Source organism: Dromiciops gliroides, chromosome 3 (assembly GCF_019393635.1).
Source record: "Dromiciops gliroides isolate mDroGli1 chromosome 3, mDroGli1.pri, whole genome shotgun sequence".
In the NCBI taxonomy this organism is placed as follows: domain Eukaryota; kingdom Metazoa; phylum Chordata; class Mammalia; order Microbiotheria; family Microbiotheriidae; genus Dromiciops; species Dromiciops gliroides.
The window spans coordinates 3,233,753-3,250,831 of record NC_057863.1 but is presented as its reverse complement, the minus strand read 5'-3'; the positions used below and the strand labels follow the sequence as shown (position 1 = coordinate 3,250,831).

Genomic DNA, 17,079 nt, shown 5'->3' with positions numbered 1-17,079 from the left:
GGTCAGCCCCTTTGGCAGAGCCCTCTGCTCTGGTCCCAGCTGAGCAGTGAGCTCCTGGGCCCGCCATTAGCCATCGACAATGGCTCATCAGGAGGCTGAGGGTCTGCTGTGGCCCTCGACAAAGAAACTTGCATTTGCTCTCTCCAGCCCCTGGGGCCCCAGGGGCCTGTGCGGTCACTAACAGTTCATTCCCAGGCCCCTGTGCAGGGGCCTCATTACTAGAAGGCCAAGAAGCTTGGGTGGGGAGCCTGGAAGGACAGACCAAGCCCAGGTGAAGGAGGCTGGGACATCTGGGGCCAGGTCTCTGCCCAGAACAAGCACTGATCTAGCTGCGGAAATCTGGCCCTCCTGGAGCCAGGGCTGTCCCTGGCCTCCTATGAGGAGCTGTGCACACAGCACCTCTCCACAAGAGGCAATGATACAGTGGGCAGGGCACTAGACTGGAGCCAGGACAAGCATTCAAATCCTGCCTCAGGCCCTTACTAGTTGTATGACCCCAAGCAAGTCACTTCACCATTGCCTGCATCAGTTTTCTCACCTGTGAAGTGGAGCCAATCACACCTCCAAGAAGCACTTCGCTGTGAGAATTGAGTGAGTTGGTGCATGTAAAGTGTCTGAGAAACCCTGACTTACCCAAGGTCATTTGTACAGGGCTGGCTCCAGCCTAGAGTTTGGGGCCCCACATCTGGAGTGCTTTGCATTAGCCCACACTGCCTGATGGGAGTTCTGTAATTTCAGCTCCTCAGGGGTAAAGGAGACAGGACCCTTTGTCCCCCAGCTCATCCCGGGCTGGACCATTGGCTGTCTGACTATTCCCCATCTTGTCTGTAGCAGCTCAAGACCAGGGCAGTGCAGAGCAGACACATAGGTCACAGAAGCAACTTCTGCTGAACTAGGAAGGGCTGGAGGCCCCTGAAGAGGGATGATGCCGCTACTCTGTGCCTCCCTGGCCAAAGATTTAGTCTCCCCAGAGGGAACCACCCCCAAGAAGCTGCCTGGACGTGGGCTGACTTACTATTTTAGAGAATGAAGGGATCCGGGAAGTCCAAGAAACAATCAGTCCGATCCCCCCCAGCATGTAGCCAAGGGCTTCCGTATTTTCCTGGGAAACAAAACCAAAAAGAATAAAACCCCTCAGCAAACATCACACCAGAAGATCAGTGAAAAGCCCACATGTGGCACCTCCAACCTCAAGGACTTAGTGGGACCTCAGTCAGGGTCCAGAAAACACCCACAACTGGAGACTCAGAAGTGCTCCCCAGCCCAACTCAGCCTCACTTTGGGGGCTTTTGGCCCCCAGAAGCCAAGAAGCTTGGGGTGGATGGGGGGGGGAACAATATAAGCTGCAGGCAGTAGGTCAGGAAGCACTTATTAAGGGCTATGTGCCAGCAATGATACTCTGAGCTAGAGAGGAATAAAAGAAGGGAAAGCAGAAACACATTCTAGGGGCCTGGGGGCGGGGAGACAGCATGTAAGGAGCTCATGTTCTGGGAGGGACAACGTGCAAACAACTTAGTGCCTGGAAGATACAACTAGAAGCAAGGGGAAGGCACTGAGAAAGGCCTCAAGCAGGAGGGGGAGGACTTCCAGGAGGCTGGGGGGGGGGACGCACAACCAGCACGGCTACATCACTGGGTGTGTGGAGGGCAGCAGAGCTAAGAGCAGCCGGGGCTTCCAGAGCCACACAGAAGAGCTTGTGTTGGGGCAGCTGAGTGTCAGGGAGATCCCTTTGGCAGCAGAGTGGAGGAGATTGGGGCCCAAACCCCTGCCAGGCCTTTATCATTCATGGTACCTGCAGCACACTTCCCAGAAGTCTTCTCTGAGCTCCACGGAATTCCATGGGAGCTGGAGCCGGAGGAGCCAAGGCAAGCCAGCCAGTGCCCACCCCCAGCGGCACAATGAGGACAAACAAGCTGGCCCCGAGCTTCCTCCTTGTCCTCTGATGGGAGCAGCGGCCTGCAGAAAATCCCCAAAGCCCATTTTACTTCTAGAGGAGAATGTCCCCAAGAAGTTCCAGCCCACAGGGTGCGAGCCCTGCATTCTCCACGCCACCTCATCCATTTTATCCCGAACAAAACACCCCCTCTACACTCTCCTGCCAAGGGACCCTGCGGCCTCTGCTGGAAGACTTCTAGGGACAGGTAACTCATGACCTCCCAAGGAGCTGAGGACATCACTCTCCTCTTTAGGAAGCTTGCAACCTCAGCCTGTTGCTCCTAGTTCTGTCCCCTCGGGCCAAGCAGAACAAAGCTAGTCCCGACTCCTAACCGCAGGCCTTCAGAGAAGATGCCTGTTTGTGAGTTGGACTGGAGGGAATGCAGCCAGTGGGAAGGATGTTGGGTTCGGAGTCTGACGTCCTCATTAGCTCCAGGAGAGCTGGGACTGTTGGCCTCAGTTTCCTTATCTGTAAAACGGTACTAATGTCCTTGAGATGCCTCCCAGCTCTAGATCTATGACCTCATGCACCCATAGCTCCCTACATCTTCTTTTCTCCAAAGGTCCTTGGCTCCGTCCACCGAGCTTCAGGGGAGGGACTCCTGTCTCCTCCAAATCCTGGTTGCCTTGCTCTGCATAGATTTGCTAAGACACTCTACAGTGAATATGACATCGCCAATGGTTCCTGCCTCAGGCAGAAGATGGCGGTACCAGCTTCAGATCCCAAGAGTTTCCTTGGCTGGCTCATCATACTGTTGACTCCCTTTAAGCTTGCAGTCCACCAACACCCCCAGATCTTTTTCAGATGAGCCGCTAACCAAGCCTTCCTCCCTCCACCATCTTGTATGGTGAAATCCATTTGTTTTGACCCAGTAGGAGGCTGAACAGGAAGCACACTGGAAGCCAGTCTATGCTCAGAAGGAAGAAAGATGCCCTGTCATTCATTTAGCAGGAACCGAGTTTTCACACACCCCCTCCCCCACCTCTTATTTTGTAAAGACAAGAGAGTTATCAATGAGCCATTTCTCTCAATACTGGGCCAGTAACAAGGCTGCAGTAATGATGCCCATCACCAAGTCTAACATTTCTACTTAGAGAATGGTTTGGGGCAGCTCTCCAGGCTCTCTTCCTTCATCTCTGACCCAGCTCCCAATCCCCACTCCTGCCCTGCCTCTCTCAGATGTTCTCAAGAGTTCTGCCCTCCTACCTCTCATTCTCTATTTTATTCCTTCATAAATGGGTTGTTCTTGTTGTTCAGCTGTGCCTGACTCTTTGTGACCCCATGGACTCAACTGTCCATGTGGTTTTCTTGGCAAAGATACCAGATTGGCTTGCCATTTCCTTCTCCACTAGATTAAGGCAAACAAAGGTTAGGTGACTTGCCCAGGGTCACACAGCTAATAAGTGTCTGAGGCAGAATTTGAACTCAGGTTTTCTTGATTCCAGGCCTAATGCTCTATCCCGTGAGCCACCCCCTGCCTCTTCCTTCATGAATCACCTCCCCTGTGAACTGATCCAACCTTTCTGGAGAGCAAAGCTGCTCGTACCCTTTGCCTCAGCAATGCCACTGCTAGGTCTGTATCCCAAAGAGATCAAAGGAAAAGGAAAATGACCTATTTGTACCAAAATATGTATAGCAGCTCTTTTTGTGGTGGCTAAGAATTAGAAATTGGGGGGATGCCCATCCATTGGGGAATGGCTGAACAAGTTGTGCGATGCGATTATGATGGAACACGCCCTGGTGTGAAGTGAGCCCCACTTAGTCCCACTGGGAGCTGTCCTTTCTGTGGGCTGTGGGGTCTTTAAAGTACCAGGGACCACAGCCTCCCCACCCCAGGGGGCCATGGCTTGTCTTCTCTGCCTCATGAGTCACCTGACAAATCATCCTCCATGAAACCTCAGCTGTTCCTCCAACCCTCAGAGCCCTAACACTTCCTGGCCTTGGAGCCCACAGCCATGGCCACCTCCAGGAGGCTGTCTTTGCCCCAGATGCTCACCCTTGGCCCCCGCCCAGGAACAGACAGGGCACCACCTTCCACCTGCAGAAGAGACAGCCCACCACGCACTCACCTAGCTTGGGCTTGATCTTGGAGCCACAGATGGGGAAGAGAAGCAGCATGAGGCTGACCACCTCAATGGCTGCCAGGTAGACGCCAGTGAAAACCTGCAGGGGAAAGAGGTTTCTCAGTGTTCCTGGCGCACAAATGGGTCTTTCCAAGGGTTACAGACCTTTCCTCAGAACCCTCTAGAGCTGTTGGACATAATGACCTCTCAGGTCCAGATGTCTGGATGCTAATAAGGGTGGGTGGGTGGAGACAGGAGAGGGTCTCTCCTACCTGTCCGTACTATCAATGAATAGACCAGGGCCCTTCCCCTTATGCGATTCCAGGACAGAGCAACCAGGCTTTGGGGGATGCCAACCCCCCCCAACACACACACTCAGCACATACACAACACCCCCCCACACACAATTCATATACATACACACATAATACACACACACACATACACACACACACACACACACGCACGCGCGCGCGACTGTGGCAAAGGTTTGTTCCAACACCTGCATCTTAAGCTCGTTCCACTTTTGTGTTTCTCCTTTCATACGTGGAGGATCTGTGGTCCTGCCTCTGGAACTGGACTCAGGACTTGCTGTAGCCAGAAAGATCTCTACCCCCTACTGTGGAAATTTATTTTGATTTGGGGACCCTACCTTTGGGCTGAGATTAGAAAGCCTTAGGCCCTCAGGGTCTCTTCTGTGTGGGAGGGGCTGGTGCCCCTCCCCCTCGCTTCAGCTGAGCCAAAAAGCCCCGTGGGCTGTACAAGACGCCAGATCAGGCAGCTGGGGGGGGGGGGAAAGCCCCCAGTTCCCTCCAACCTGAGCGGAGCTGAGAGATCCTGGGCTTGTCCAGGCTGGGCTCTGGCGTAGCCTGTGCTGAGGCTCATGAGGTTCAAGTGCACCCCCCAAGCCCACCAGCCGCAGCCCTGGCTGGCAGATTAGCTTGGTCTGTGGGGGCGCAGGAAGCCCGGAGATTTGAGTGGAGAGAATAGGTATATATAGACCTGAGACGGACAAGATAGGGAGACTGAGGGCTGCTGACGAGATTAGAAAGGTTGGAGATAGAGAGACAGGAGGACTGGGGGTGGCAGACTAGAGACGGGGCTACAAGGGCACAGAAGGATAAAGGACTAGGAGCAGAGAAAAGAGAGGCCGAAGGGCAGACTGATGGAGCAGACAGACAGACAGATAGAAGGTTGGTGAGAGAGAAACACAGGGGTTCATCGGTGGCAGTAAGGAGAGGAAAGTTAGAAGCAGGGGGATTTACAAAGTGAAAGGGGCTCAGAGTTAGAATAAAGGACCTGAGCGCCCTGAGGAGAGAGGCTGCTAAGGCCCTTATTGTTTTAAAAAAAGTTCCAGGTGGGAAAGAGAAGCAGGTTGTGCATTTTATTTCCCTGTATTCTTAATTTTAAATAGTCTCTCATAAATAAACTCTGCTTTGATTATCTAGTTAAGAGGCTTCTTAATCTTTTGCTTATCAATTTGGGAGCAGTATGGTGGAACTTTATAAATGGCCCACATTAAATTAACAGCAGTCAGATAGCCAAACAGTCAAAAGTCCCCAGATTAGTCCTCCAGTCAGATTAGCCCCCCAAATCAGGCCTAGTCATCAAAAATATTTCTACATTTGAATGGAGACCGTGGCAGGACTTACGGCCAATTATAATTTTTCTGAACCTATAATTTTTCATAAGTCCAATTATATAATTTTTCCAGGTTAGATTAGATATAATTATTAATATTTTTTACACTACCCAAGCTGGGGGTGACTCTCCCCAGATCTAATGAAGCCAATGCCCAGGCAATATGCTTGTAGAAACAGAGACCAAGAGCTAGAAGGGACCTCAGAAGTCATCCATCCTCACCTCTACTTTACAGATAGGGAAACTAAGGCCCAGGGAGGGTGGTGTATTCAAGAGATGGAGTGGCATAGTGGGCAGAGCCCTGGCTTTAAACTCGGGCAGCCTTGGGTTAGAATCCCACCTGAGATACCTCCTAGCTGTGTGGAGTTGGGAAAACCAGTCCCTGGAGCCCTCAGTTTACTCATCTGTAAAATAGAGATAATGCCTTCAGAAGATTGTCTAGAGCAGAGGTGTCAAACTCAGCCCAAACTTCCCAGAGCAGGTTTTCTAAGTCAGTCTGGAGCCTCGGGGTCCCCTTCCATTTCAGTTTGACACCACTGGACCAGAAGTTCAAATTTAATGGGGTAAAGCACTTTGCAATGTTTGCTGAAGCACTATGGCTGGATAGAGACAGACATTATTGTGTGTATTTTCATAAAATCTTGACATTCTTCATTAGAAACATGAATATAAATAATGTAAAGTATAATATAAACATGATAAAAATGGAGGAAAACCAATCAGTTCAAACACCAGCCAAGGGGACTCTCAGATGAAGCCCTTAGCACTTAACAAGGCCGATCGGACCCCAAGCAAAGACTAGCCTTGACTCCGTGTCCCGTCCGCCCGGCTGTGGCCGAGTTATGCTCAAGAATGTTAGATCGGGTCCTAATGAGGACGGCCACGTGTGCTCAGCAGGTGTGCCACGGGGGGGGGGGGGGACGACAGACTGTGGAGCAGGATGACCAGAGGCCAAGGTCTCGGAGAGGATGCAGATGAGGCTTTGGCCACAGAGAGACAACAGGCTTGAGGAGGGCTGAGGTCAGAGGAGGAGAATGTGCAGAGCCTCTCCGGGAGGCAGCTTTCGGGGAGAGGAATAGAGTGTGAGCTGGAGGATCTCGGCTGGCTCCAGGCAAAACATGTGTTTAAAGATGAAAGAGATTTGGACTAGTTTGTGAACAGCAGGAAAGGCCCCCGGGGGACAAGCAAGGACTGGAACCGAGAAGGGGAGGGGCCAGGGGCAGCGGACGGAAAAATGAGAAGGGGTGGGGACAGTAATTCAACTGGATTAGATTCAACACATTTTTGCTGAATAACATTTGCTTGAGCCCATGAGCTGGGTCCTTGGGAGACAGAGACAAAGGTTTCGCAGCCCCTGCCCTCAGGGGTCTTACAGCAGGCGCTCCCACGGGTCTCTATCAAAGGCATTTCCCAGTGGACTGCGCCAGTACCGACAGGCCTGTGGAGAAGGGCCTGAGGGTGGGGGCTAGAGCCTGGCTGGTAGAGCCTGACATTCCTGAGGCGAGGGGTACAGTCTAGGCGGAACGCAGGGTGTGAAGTGAGTACGAAATAAAGCTCTACATGGAGAGCAGCTCCCTCATGTGAAGACACCAATGTCTGGAAAGATGGGCCAACCACATGGGGCTTGAAAGCCCGACAGTGGCCTCCCTTTCAGCTGTTTATACTGGGAACAAGGAAAGGAAGGGCCCCCCCAGCTGATCTGACTCAACAGGGCAGCATCTCGGACTGAGCTGGGGGCGGGGATCAGGAGGGGAATGAGCCTGGAGAGGGGGCTGGGAGTGACTGTGGTGCCGATGACACGGCTCCTGCCCCAACTCTCCCCATGTCGCCGGATTCCAGCCCTGACTGCCGCCACCCCCTTCTCTCCTTACTCTGATGCCACTGGCTTTAACGCTTGCAAAGGAGTTAGATCTCGTTTGATACCCAGAAGAGCGCTGGGAGGGAGGGGCCATTATCATTCCCATTTTAAAGATGAGGCAGACAATGGTTCCGTGATTTGCCCGAAGGCCCCGGGCTAGTGTCTGCAGCAGATTTGGACACAGGCGTCCCTGACGCTGGCACTGGTGCTCTGGCCGCCCAGGCTGGTGCTGCGGGAAGAGCCCAGCTCATGGAGGCAGCTGGCCCGTGTTCAAACCAAACCCCAGCGGCAGCACTGAGACCACGTGTGGCCAGCGAGCTTGTAACATGGGGAGAACACAGGAAGCATCTGTCCCCAGAGCGCAGGCATCACCGAACCATCCTAAAGCACGTGGCAAGCTGCAAACATCATGGAAGTATTCTCCAGGACGACCAGACAGGTCTGCTACAGCAGACGGAAGCCTGGGTTCAAGTCCCACCAGGCACACACGGGCGCAGGGGTTCTCTTACAGTCCCCCAAGGTCTCGACCCTGCCCAGCAGGTGCGTAGGGGAGGACAGCCTACACGGAGCAGGCTCGGGTCAGTCCAGAACGCTAGTTCCTACTCCATGGATCGCCCCAGGAAGGCACCGGGTGACCCCAACTCCCCACCTGGGCACCTACCCAGCCTCAACTTGGGAGCCTCCCTGAGCAGGGATCAGGGACTGGGCGGGCGGGCAGGCAAGGAAGTGATGCTTCTATTACAGTCCACGTCTGACCCCTGGTGGCCACTGCAGTGCTCACACTGGGTCCAGGAGAGCCTGGCCGGGGACCATGGGGAGCGGCACCTACCTGGATGGGGAGCTGCCGGGAGAGCAGGGCCCCCAAGGCGTCGCTCAGGCTGCCCACGAAGCGGTAAATCACACACAGCACAGACCGGTCCCGGTTGGATTTCTTGCAGCAGCCCAAATAGAAACACCTGGAGGGAGAAGGGCAGACATAGCCAAGATGGGCGAGTGCTCCCGGTGTGCTGTGGCCTTTCAGCTCCAGACTGGGGGAGGCTCTGAATGGGCTCAGAGGGAGCTCGGTTATAGCGGTCTGGAGGAGTTCTGAGCCATTAGGGGCCTTCCCCACTTACAGACTGAGAAAGAGACATCCCCCCCCCAGTGGCAAACAGAGCTCCACAAATCTCCCATCCTCCCCCATCTCTGTCTCTGCTTCTCTCCCTGTGTCTCTGTCTCTCTGTCCCTGTCTCTCCCCCTCCCTCTCTCTCTCCTGAGGGCAAGAACTGCTTCACTTTTGGATCAAGGCAGCCAGGTGGTGCCATAGGGCAGAGGGCCTGGACCAGAGTTCAAATCTAGCCTCAGACACATAACCTGTGTGACTCTGGGCACCTCAGCTTGCCTCCATTTCCTCAACTGTAAAACGGAGATAATAACAATACCACCTGCCTGGCAGGGGAGGTATTTGTAAGGCAGTGATCATGCCCCATAGTAGGAACTTATTCCTTTCCCTTCCAGTGCCCAGCACATAGTAGGTGATTAATCAATGCTTATTGGACTGTATCAGTGATCCCCCCACCCCGCCTTGACCTGTTCTAGACTCTGTTCTAGAGTCTTTATCTGCTCTCCAGAAGTGTGGGCACAGCCAGAGCCTTTGCCCATTGCTACTCTCTCCCCAGGCCAAGGAGCTGAGCAGTGCCAGAGAGCCCTGGCTTTGCTCTGGGCCTGCCATGCGCTAGACGTTGGGGACCCCCAAAGAGGCCTCCATCTCTCCATCTCTATGTTCAGGCTACTGAGCGTGCCCTGTAGTCACTGATGCTGCTGACCCTGATGACTGGGCTTCAGCCCCATCTCCCCACCCTCCCCTCCACACCCCCGCCCCCCCCCCCCCCGTTTTTAAAATCGTCTCCTGGGCACTTGTTCCTTTAGCTGAATTAAAGCTTTGACTCTGGTGAAAAGGATGGGCCCCCGACACAGCTCCTCTAGAAGACTCAGGGGTTCAAGTTAAGGCAACAAGCACTTTTAAGCACCTACTATGTGCCAGACACCGTGTTAAATGTTGAGGATACAAAGCAAGGTAGAAACAGTCCCTGCCCACAAAGTGACCTAGTGCCCAGAGCCCTGGGCCCAGGGTCAGGCAAGCCTCAGTTCAAATCGGGCCTCCGACACTTCCTAGCTGGGTGACCCTGGGCAAGTCACTTCATCCTGTTTGCCTCAACTGTTCACTCAAATGAAAAACGGGGATAATCATAGCACCTACCTCCCCGGCTTGTTGCCAGGGTCAAAGGAGACCTTTGTAATGTGCCTGGAACAGGGAGGAGCCAGATTAATGTGCTCTGTTGTTATTAGAGACACCAGGCAAATACCCACCTACGGTTAAGTGATGGACAGGGCAGATAAGGCACCACAAACCCGATCCTCAGGGAACTTAATTGATTAATTAATCAGTTAATAATCAATAATGAACCACTTAATCCTAGGTGTTAACAAGAAATCCCATCACCGAGTCTGGGCAATTACAATCCCCCCCCATCTCCCCACTTCCTCCAAGTCCATGGAAACCGACTTCCACAGGGAGCCTTTCTCCATCACAACGCTCAGTCCTGGGCCGTGCCCTGTGTGGATCAGCTCCAATTTATCTCGAAGGTGGTATCTTGGTGTCTGCTGCCTCCCCCCTAAGACTTTGAGCTCCTCAGGGGCAGGGGCCATTCTGCCTTTCCTCATGACCCCAGCTCACATGTCCCTGGCACATAGTCTACACTTGATACGTGTTGACTGACTGATGAATTTGAGATGCTTTCTCTTTTAAGATTTTTTTTTTTTAAGTGAGGCAATTGGGGTTAAGTGACTTGACCAGGGCCACACAGCTAGTATTAAGTGTCCGAGGCCAGATTTAAACTCAGGTCCTCCTGACTCCAGGGCCGATGCTCTATCCACTGCACCACCTAGCCGCCCCCTACAATTCTTTTTAATCTTATTTTGAATGTGATCATTTCTGAATCGATCCCTTGCAGTGAGCTGAAGGCCCTTGGAAGCTAGACTGGTCAATAGAGAATTTAGGAGCCTGGATACCTGAGGGGTTAAAGGAGGGGGCAGAAGGGGCAGAAGGAAGAGGCCAGGCCTGCGAAGCTGTATTGCCCAGTTCTGGCTGGAGTCCCTGCCAACCCTGAATTTGACTAGTTGTGGCCGGTCTGGTCAGCGAGCTGGCCCAGACTTAATGAGCTGCCACAGACAGGTCACAGGATCAGAGCTGGACTGGCCTGGGAGGCCCAGAGAGGGGTCGCACAAGTGGTGAGGAGCTCTGGGCCCCCAACTTCAAATCCAGGCCCCCTTCCCTTCCGACAGCCCATCCTTCTGGGGTTACAGATGACGAAACTGAGGCCCACAGAAGGGAGTTGCTCCAGTTCGCGGAGCTCCTTGGAGCCAGGCCAGGCCAAGGTCCCAGGCCTCCCACTACCCTCCACTGTGTGCTGACACCTGCCATGGTTCTGCTCACCTCTCCTGTGGCATTAGAAACCACTCTTAGAGCTGTGCCCAAATCGGGAGAAAGTCTGTGTGAGGTCAGAGGTGAGTGTGCAGGCACATGGACTTCCTCGAGAGCTGCCAGAAGGGCCGACCCAGTAGCACCCCCCCCACCGGGCCCAGCAGCCCCCAGACCCAGCAGCACCCCCCCCACCAGGCCCAGCAGCCCCCAGGCCCAGCAGCCCCCAGGCCCAGCAGCCCCTGGGCCCAGGCAGCCCTGGCTGACCATGCCCCTTCCTCCTACAGCCCTTTGTTTCTAGACCAAGTGGGACCCCGGCTGTGCTATTTTTGGGGCCGCTGACAACCCTCAAGGGCCTCCCACACCCAAGGCTGGACCAGAGAGCAGGGTCTGGGTCAGATCCTAAACTCATGGGTCTGGGCTGCTTCTCAAATCCTCTGTTTAAATCCCAAGGTCAAGGGGGCCAGGCTGGGGAGGGGGCCAAGAGTCCTGGAGGTCCTTGTACTTCTCCCTAGCAGGGAGACCTTGGCTAGGTCCCTTGCTATCCCTGGCTCTCAGTTTCCTGCTCTGTAAAGTGATGGAAGAGGGGGCTGTAATTTAAGGTTCATTCCCTCTCCCAATCAAGGTTATTGCTAAGGGATGGAGTGCAACAGACCTGGGGATCCCCTTTTGCTCCCTTGTTTTTCTTCCCCTTTGGTTTTCCAGTTAAATTTTCCCCAGGAAAGTGTCACCCTCGAAGGCTGAGTTAGAGGATCATCCACTTGGGCACTTAAAGGTCATCTGATCCAACCTCAGAGGAAGAAACTGAGGTCCAGGGAGGACCCAGGGATCGGCCCAAAGTCACCAAGGGAATAAGCAGGGAACCTAGGATTCGAACCCAGGGCCCTTGACCCGAGACCCAGCCAGCTTTCTACACTACCTAGAGGTCTCCTAGGGTTTCCCCTCTCCTCTGCCCCTTTTCACTTTCTCCATCTCCCGACTTCTAGTGAGCTCAGTCAGGGCTGTTTGGTGCCGGAGGAGCCCAGCTTCCCGTTCCCACCCATTGCAGCATCCGCTTTCCTGCCGGGAGAGCTGACTTCCCCGCGCCTTAGGACCACAATCCTACGCAGGATGGAGAACATCCATTACCCCACCCCGAACCTCGTTTTTCTGGACAGAAAACTGCTAGAGACCGGGTCTGACTCCGCGGTCGCATAGGCAATAAGAAGTGGAGTTAGGATTCGAACCCAGGCCCTCTGACTTCACCAAGACCACAGAGCCTCTGCTCCTTCCCCCGAACCCCCACCCATGGGAGAGCCGCCCCTCCTTCCCACGGCGTCCACGCGCCTCTCCCCCCTTCCCTCGCTCCCCGCCCCCCCCCCCCCCCCCCCCCAAAATTTACAAGACGTGGGCGGCGATCCAGAGCAGGGAAGCCAGCAGCCACAGGCCAAAGGAGAGGCACACTTGGTCATGGGCGAAGCAGTTGGCAAGGTAGTCCCAGTCCCCCAGGGCTGGCGGCGGGGGCGGTGTGCGAGGGTCGGGGGCCATCCCGGCCGCGGCCAGGGGCGTTTCCTCGGCCCAGAGTCTCCTCCGCATGACCGGGGTCCGAGGGCAAGGTTCAGGAAGCGGGGGCAGCCGCAGCCCCGGGCCGCTCCAGCTGGCACGCCTGGCTCAGTGCGCCGGGAGCGCGGGCTCGGCCACGGTCACGGCCACACGCCCCCCCCCCCCGCACACTCCGGGGGGTGCGGGGCGCTGGCCGGCTGGCTCTGCCCGGGCAGCCCCACAGACAGCTCCCTGTAGAGCAGAGCAGGCAGGACACGAGCCCTTCCTTCCCGGCTTCTCTGAGCTCGGACCGCCAGAGGGCCAGGCAGGAGGGCTGGCGGACAGACGGCCGGGCAGGCGGACAGACTGCTGGGCTGGCGGGCCGACGGCCCGGCAAGCGGCCAGGCTCGCGAATCCTCCGAGCCGAGCAAGAGTTACTTTGTAACAATCGCTGCCTGCGGCTTCACCTATTGTTCGGGATCTGGGCGGGCGCGGCGGCGGCGCCCTCTAGTGGGGGAATCCGGGGAACGCCGGAGCCTTGAGGCCGCAGAGGGAAAGGATGAGAGGGGAGGGGAGGGGAAGGGAGGAGAAGGTAGGGGATGAGATAGGCCGAGTTCGGGGCATTTCTCTTCGCAAACGTCTCCAAGGTTAGTCTTCCAGACGGCATCTCCCAAACTCTGGGCAAAGCCTGGAAAAAGGCCTCTAGCAACTATGATGCAGGCCCACGGTCGCTCACTCCACCCCAAGCGGCTGGTAGAATCTGAGTAATGGGCTCATCCCACGGATTCCTCTGTCGCTTGCGGGCTCTAGGGGTGGGGGTGGGGGCAAGCCGCTCCCCTCTGACGGCCTTGGTTCCTTCCGCAACCCGAACAGCTCGGCCAGTCCTTGGCACAGCACATAGTAGGTGCTTAATAAATGCCGTTGACTTGTTTCTGGCAAGGGAGGCCCGAGACAGGTTGGGAAGGCAAAAGGAGAGTTTGTGTGTCATTCTAGAAGCAAGAGAGAACCAACGAAGCTTTTTGGGAAAAGGAGTATCGCTGTCATCCCTGTGGAAGGTATAGCCCGGAGAGGGAACTGGAGGCAGGGCAGGGAGGCCCATTGGGGGGCTCCTGTGATAGTCCAGGCAAGTTGTGGTGGTAGCCATGTGAATGGCCAGAGGGCCCTGAGCAAGGAAATGTGGAGGAGCATCCATTCATTCATTCATTTATTTATTTTAGTGAGGCAATTGGGGTTAAGTGACTTGCCCAGGGGCACACAGCTAGGAAGTATTAAGTGTCTGAAGCCGGATTTGAACTCAGGTACTCCTGACTCCAGGGCTGGTACTCTATCCACTTTGCCACCTAGCTGTCCCCTGGAGGGACATTTATTAGGCATCCCTTGAAGAGGGCAGCTGGGTAATGCATCGGATAGAACACCTGGCCTGGAGCCATGAAGACTCATGTTCCTGAGTTCAAATCTCACCTCAGACACTTACAAGCTGTGTGACCCTGGGCAAGTCACTTCACCTGCTTGCTTCAGTCTCATCTGTCCAGATGAGCTGGAGAAGGAAATGACAAACCACTCCAGTAACTGCCAAGAAAACCCCCATGAGGCCCCTGAGAGTCAGATACGACTGAAATGACTGCAGGAGAACCCAAGGAGCCTTCAGACTTGTACCCCTCCCCCCAGGTAATTTCAGTTCAGATCGCCTTTGTGTTCCACCTCCTGGGCTCCCCAGAGGCAACCAAGGGCTTTCTGTTCACCAGGACTGCTTTCTCGGCTGGTTAAAGTCACTGGGCCGAGGCTGCCCTCCTGGGCGTGCTGGGCACTGCGCAGTGGTCCTGGGGCGTCCGTTCTGCCAGCAGGGGGCTCTGATGGCCCAGGCTTCTTTTCTTCACACCAAACAGCTGCTGGGCCAGCTCACTTCCCCCCACAGGAAGGACCAGCAGGAAGACAGCCCACCCTGGGCACAAATCAGAGACGCCCAAAGTGTTTCCTGGTGTGTTCTCCACAGGGCCCCAGATCAGGGAGACGAGCAGGCCTGAGCAGTGACCCATGGCTCATTGGCAGGTGGTGAACATGTAGTCAGCACTTACTGTGTGCTGAGTGCTGGGGGGACAAGAAAGGTAAAGGCACAGCGCCCCTGCCTCCCTGGAGCTCAGTCAAAGCAGCGTGTAAAGACAAAGAAGCCATCCGCAGGAGAGATGGAAGATAACCCACTGAGGGGAGGCGTGAGAATTAAGGAGGAAGGGAAAGGCTTGTGGTAGACGTCGGGACGTCAGCTGGCACTTGGAGGCAGCCAGGGAAGCCAAGAGATGGTCATGAGGAGGGCATGCCAGGCAGGGGGCACCGCCAGAGGAATTGCCTGGGGTCGGGAGATAGAGCAGGGAGGCCAGTGTCCTCAAATCGTAGAGTTCACGTGTGTGTGTATGTGTGCCCGTGTGTGCGCGCACGCGCTCAAGTGAGGGGGAAAGGCTTCAGCCTGGCAGGGAGGGGGGAGGCTTGGTTGGGAAGGGCTTTGAGCCCCCAGCCCAGGATTTGGCATTTGATTCTGAGGTGATCCCTAGGGAGCCAGCAAAGCATGTGGTGCCAGTGCTTTCCCTCTGTTGATGATCTCCCTTTATTCCGGCCCTGACTTGTTGGTGAGCGTGTTGCCCCCCCCCCCACCTCCCATTACACTGTGAACTCCTAGAGGGCAGGGGCTGTGCCTTTACCCTTTGTAGGGTAAGTAGGTGCTTGGTCAGTGCTTGCTGACTGACTGCCCCTTGAACGTCAGCACCCCTCCAAGTTCTCCGTGGCCCCTTGTGCTTCCTGCAGATGGCTGGACGGGTGGAGATTTGGCCTCTTTCCTCAACCCCACAGCCCACTCCTGGGGTGGCCTTCAGCAAAGGGGGGGGCTGGGGCCGCCATCACCCCCATGAAAGGTACGAGCAAGGAGGAGCTCACCACCTTCCTAACCCAGTGAGGTCGTAACCGAGGGGGGTGGGCCACCTCGCGCTCACAGCCACGTGGAGCACTCAAAGCCTGAGCCTGCTTCCTCTTTGTGTGAAAGTTCTCAGAGCCTCCGGTAGCACTGCCCCCCCCCCCCCATCACCCAGGGAGGGGTCCTTTCCTGGAAGCTAGAACTCACTGCCAAAGGCAGGAGGGAATTGGTACCAAAGGTTACGACTTGGAACTTTGTCATTCAGTCTCCTGAGGGGACAAGGGCTGGGTAGGCAGAGCTGCCAGCCAGGTGCTGCCCGGGCCTGTCTGGCAAGTCACCTGTGACCATGTCTTCTACAGGCAGCAGGTCACCGCCTAATGATAGGATCTGTCTTTCAGACATTCAGCCTTGGGGCAGCCAGGGGGCGCCGTGGATAGAGCACCGGCCCTGGAGTCAGGAGGACCTGAGTTCAAATCCGGCCTCAGACACTTAACACTTACTAGCTGTGTGACCCTGGGCAAGTCACTTAACCCCAACTGCCTCATCAAAAAAAAAAAAAAGACATTTAGCCTTAGTCTACTTTCCTGCATGTCCCTCCTATTCCCCTTTAACCCCCACCCTCCCACCCCCAGCAGGCAGGAGGGCACGGTACCCACCATCCAGGAACTCACTTGGAAAGACTGACTCTCATGATGGAATATTACTGTGCTATAAGAAATGATGAACTGGTTGGTTTTTAGAAAACTAGGAATAGACTTTCAATGAAGAGTGAAACGAGCAGAACCAAGAGAAGGCTGCTTAGAGTAACAGCAAGACTGGAAGCACAACTTTGAACAAGGTCATTTGAAGTATTGCAAACACTCAAACCGCCTACAAAGGACCTGAGGGCAGATGCTCTCCACCGGCAGAGAAAGGACTGATGGATGGAAGTGTGTACAGTGTGGCTTTACACATACTCGTGTCTAGGAGCACAGAAAAACAGGACAGCCTTGAAAACCACAGCGTTTTACCACCGTTCTCCCCCCTTTAAAAGGAAGCCGCATGAAATGGAAACTCATGGTTTTTATGTTGTGTTGTAAGCATGGAAATGGGTTTTTGGTCTTTAAGTTCAAAATGAATATAATTTTACAAAAAGCTTAAAAAGAGACTGACTCACTCCAAAGGGGGGATCCCCTCTAAATGACCCCTCTAGTCAAAGCATGAGGCACACTGGGGACCCTTCAAGGGTCATCTCTGTAGGGACGCTGTCCACTGAAGGGGCAAACCCTTTCCCATCCAAAGATAATTCAGCCAACTAGAAAGGACAAAACCTGTTTTGTTTTTCGCTGTGACCACCCCCCATTCCGGTCATTCTGAGACAGATTATCTACAGGATAGCAGCCTGGGTACCTGCCCCCTTGGCAGTCAGCCAAGCACACCCTCCTACTGCCCATGTCAAGGGTCAACTTGCAAGCTCTCTAGCTGGGCTCAGGGTGGGGGCCAGAGAACATCTCAAGGGTGTTGGCCCCTGGTGTCTCCTGGCTTCCTGCTCCCACTCTCCACGGGCAGGGCTTTGCACCAGCAGGTGTACAGCATCACCATTAAGCATCAAATGCCCAAGAGGCCGTACCTTCCTTTAAGTTAAAGGGAAAGGCAGAGGGAAGTTCCATCTCTAGTGGAGAATGAGGAAGAGGAAACTTTAATAAACACAACAGAGAT

The 17,079-nt window shown here is 54.9% G+C and overlaps 1 protein-coding gene across 1 annotated transcript in view; it reads right to left on the bottom strand.

Annotated features, from left to right (window-relative positions):
- The window catches only part of TMEM44 (transmembrane protein 44), a 31,086-nt gene extending 18,508 nt beyond the window's left edge, over positions 1 to 12,578 (bottom strand). Inside the window, exons 1-5 of the mRNA XM_043991334.1 lie at positions 12,340 to 12,578; positions 8,328 to 8,454; positions 4,006 to 4,099; positions 1,793 to 1,956; positions 1,016 to 1,102 (exon numbers count right to left, since the gene is read on the bottom strand). Coding sequence (XP_043847269.1) covers positions 1,016 to 1,102; positions 1,793 to 1,956; positions 4,006 to 4,099; positions 8,328 to 8,454; positions 12,340 to 12,533 — 666 coding nt within the window. The 5' untranslated portion in view covers positions 12,534 to 12,578. The remainder of the gene's footprint in view (positions 1 to 1,015; positions 1,103 to 1,792; positions 1,957 to 4,005; positions 4,100 to 8,327; positions 8,455 to 12,339) is intronic.
- Between the last annotated feature and the right edge of the window lie 4,501 nt (positions 12,579 to 17,079).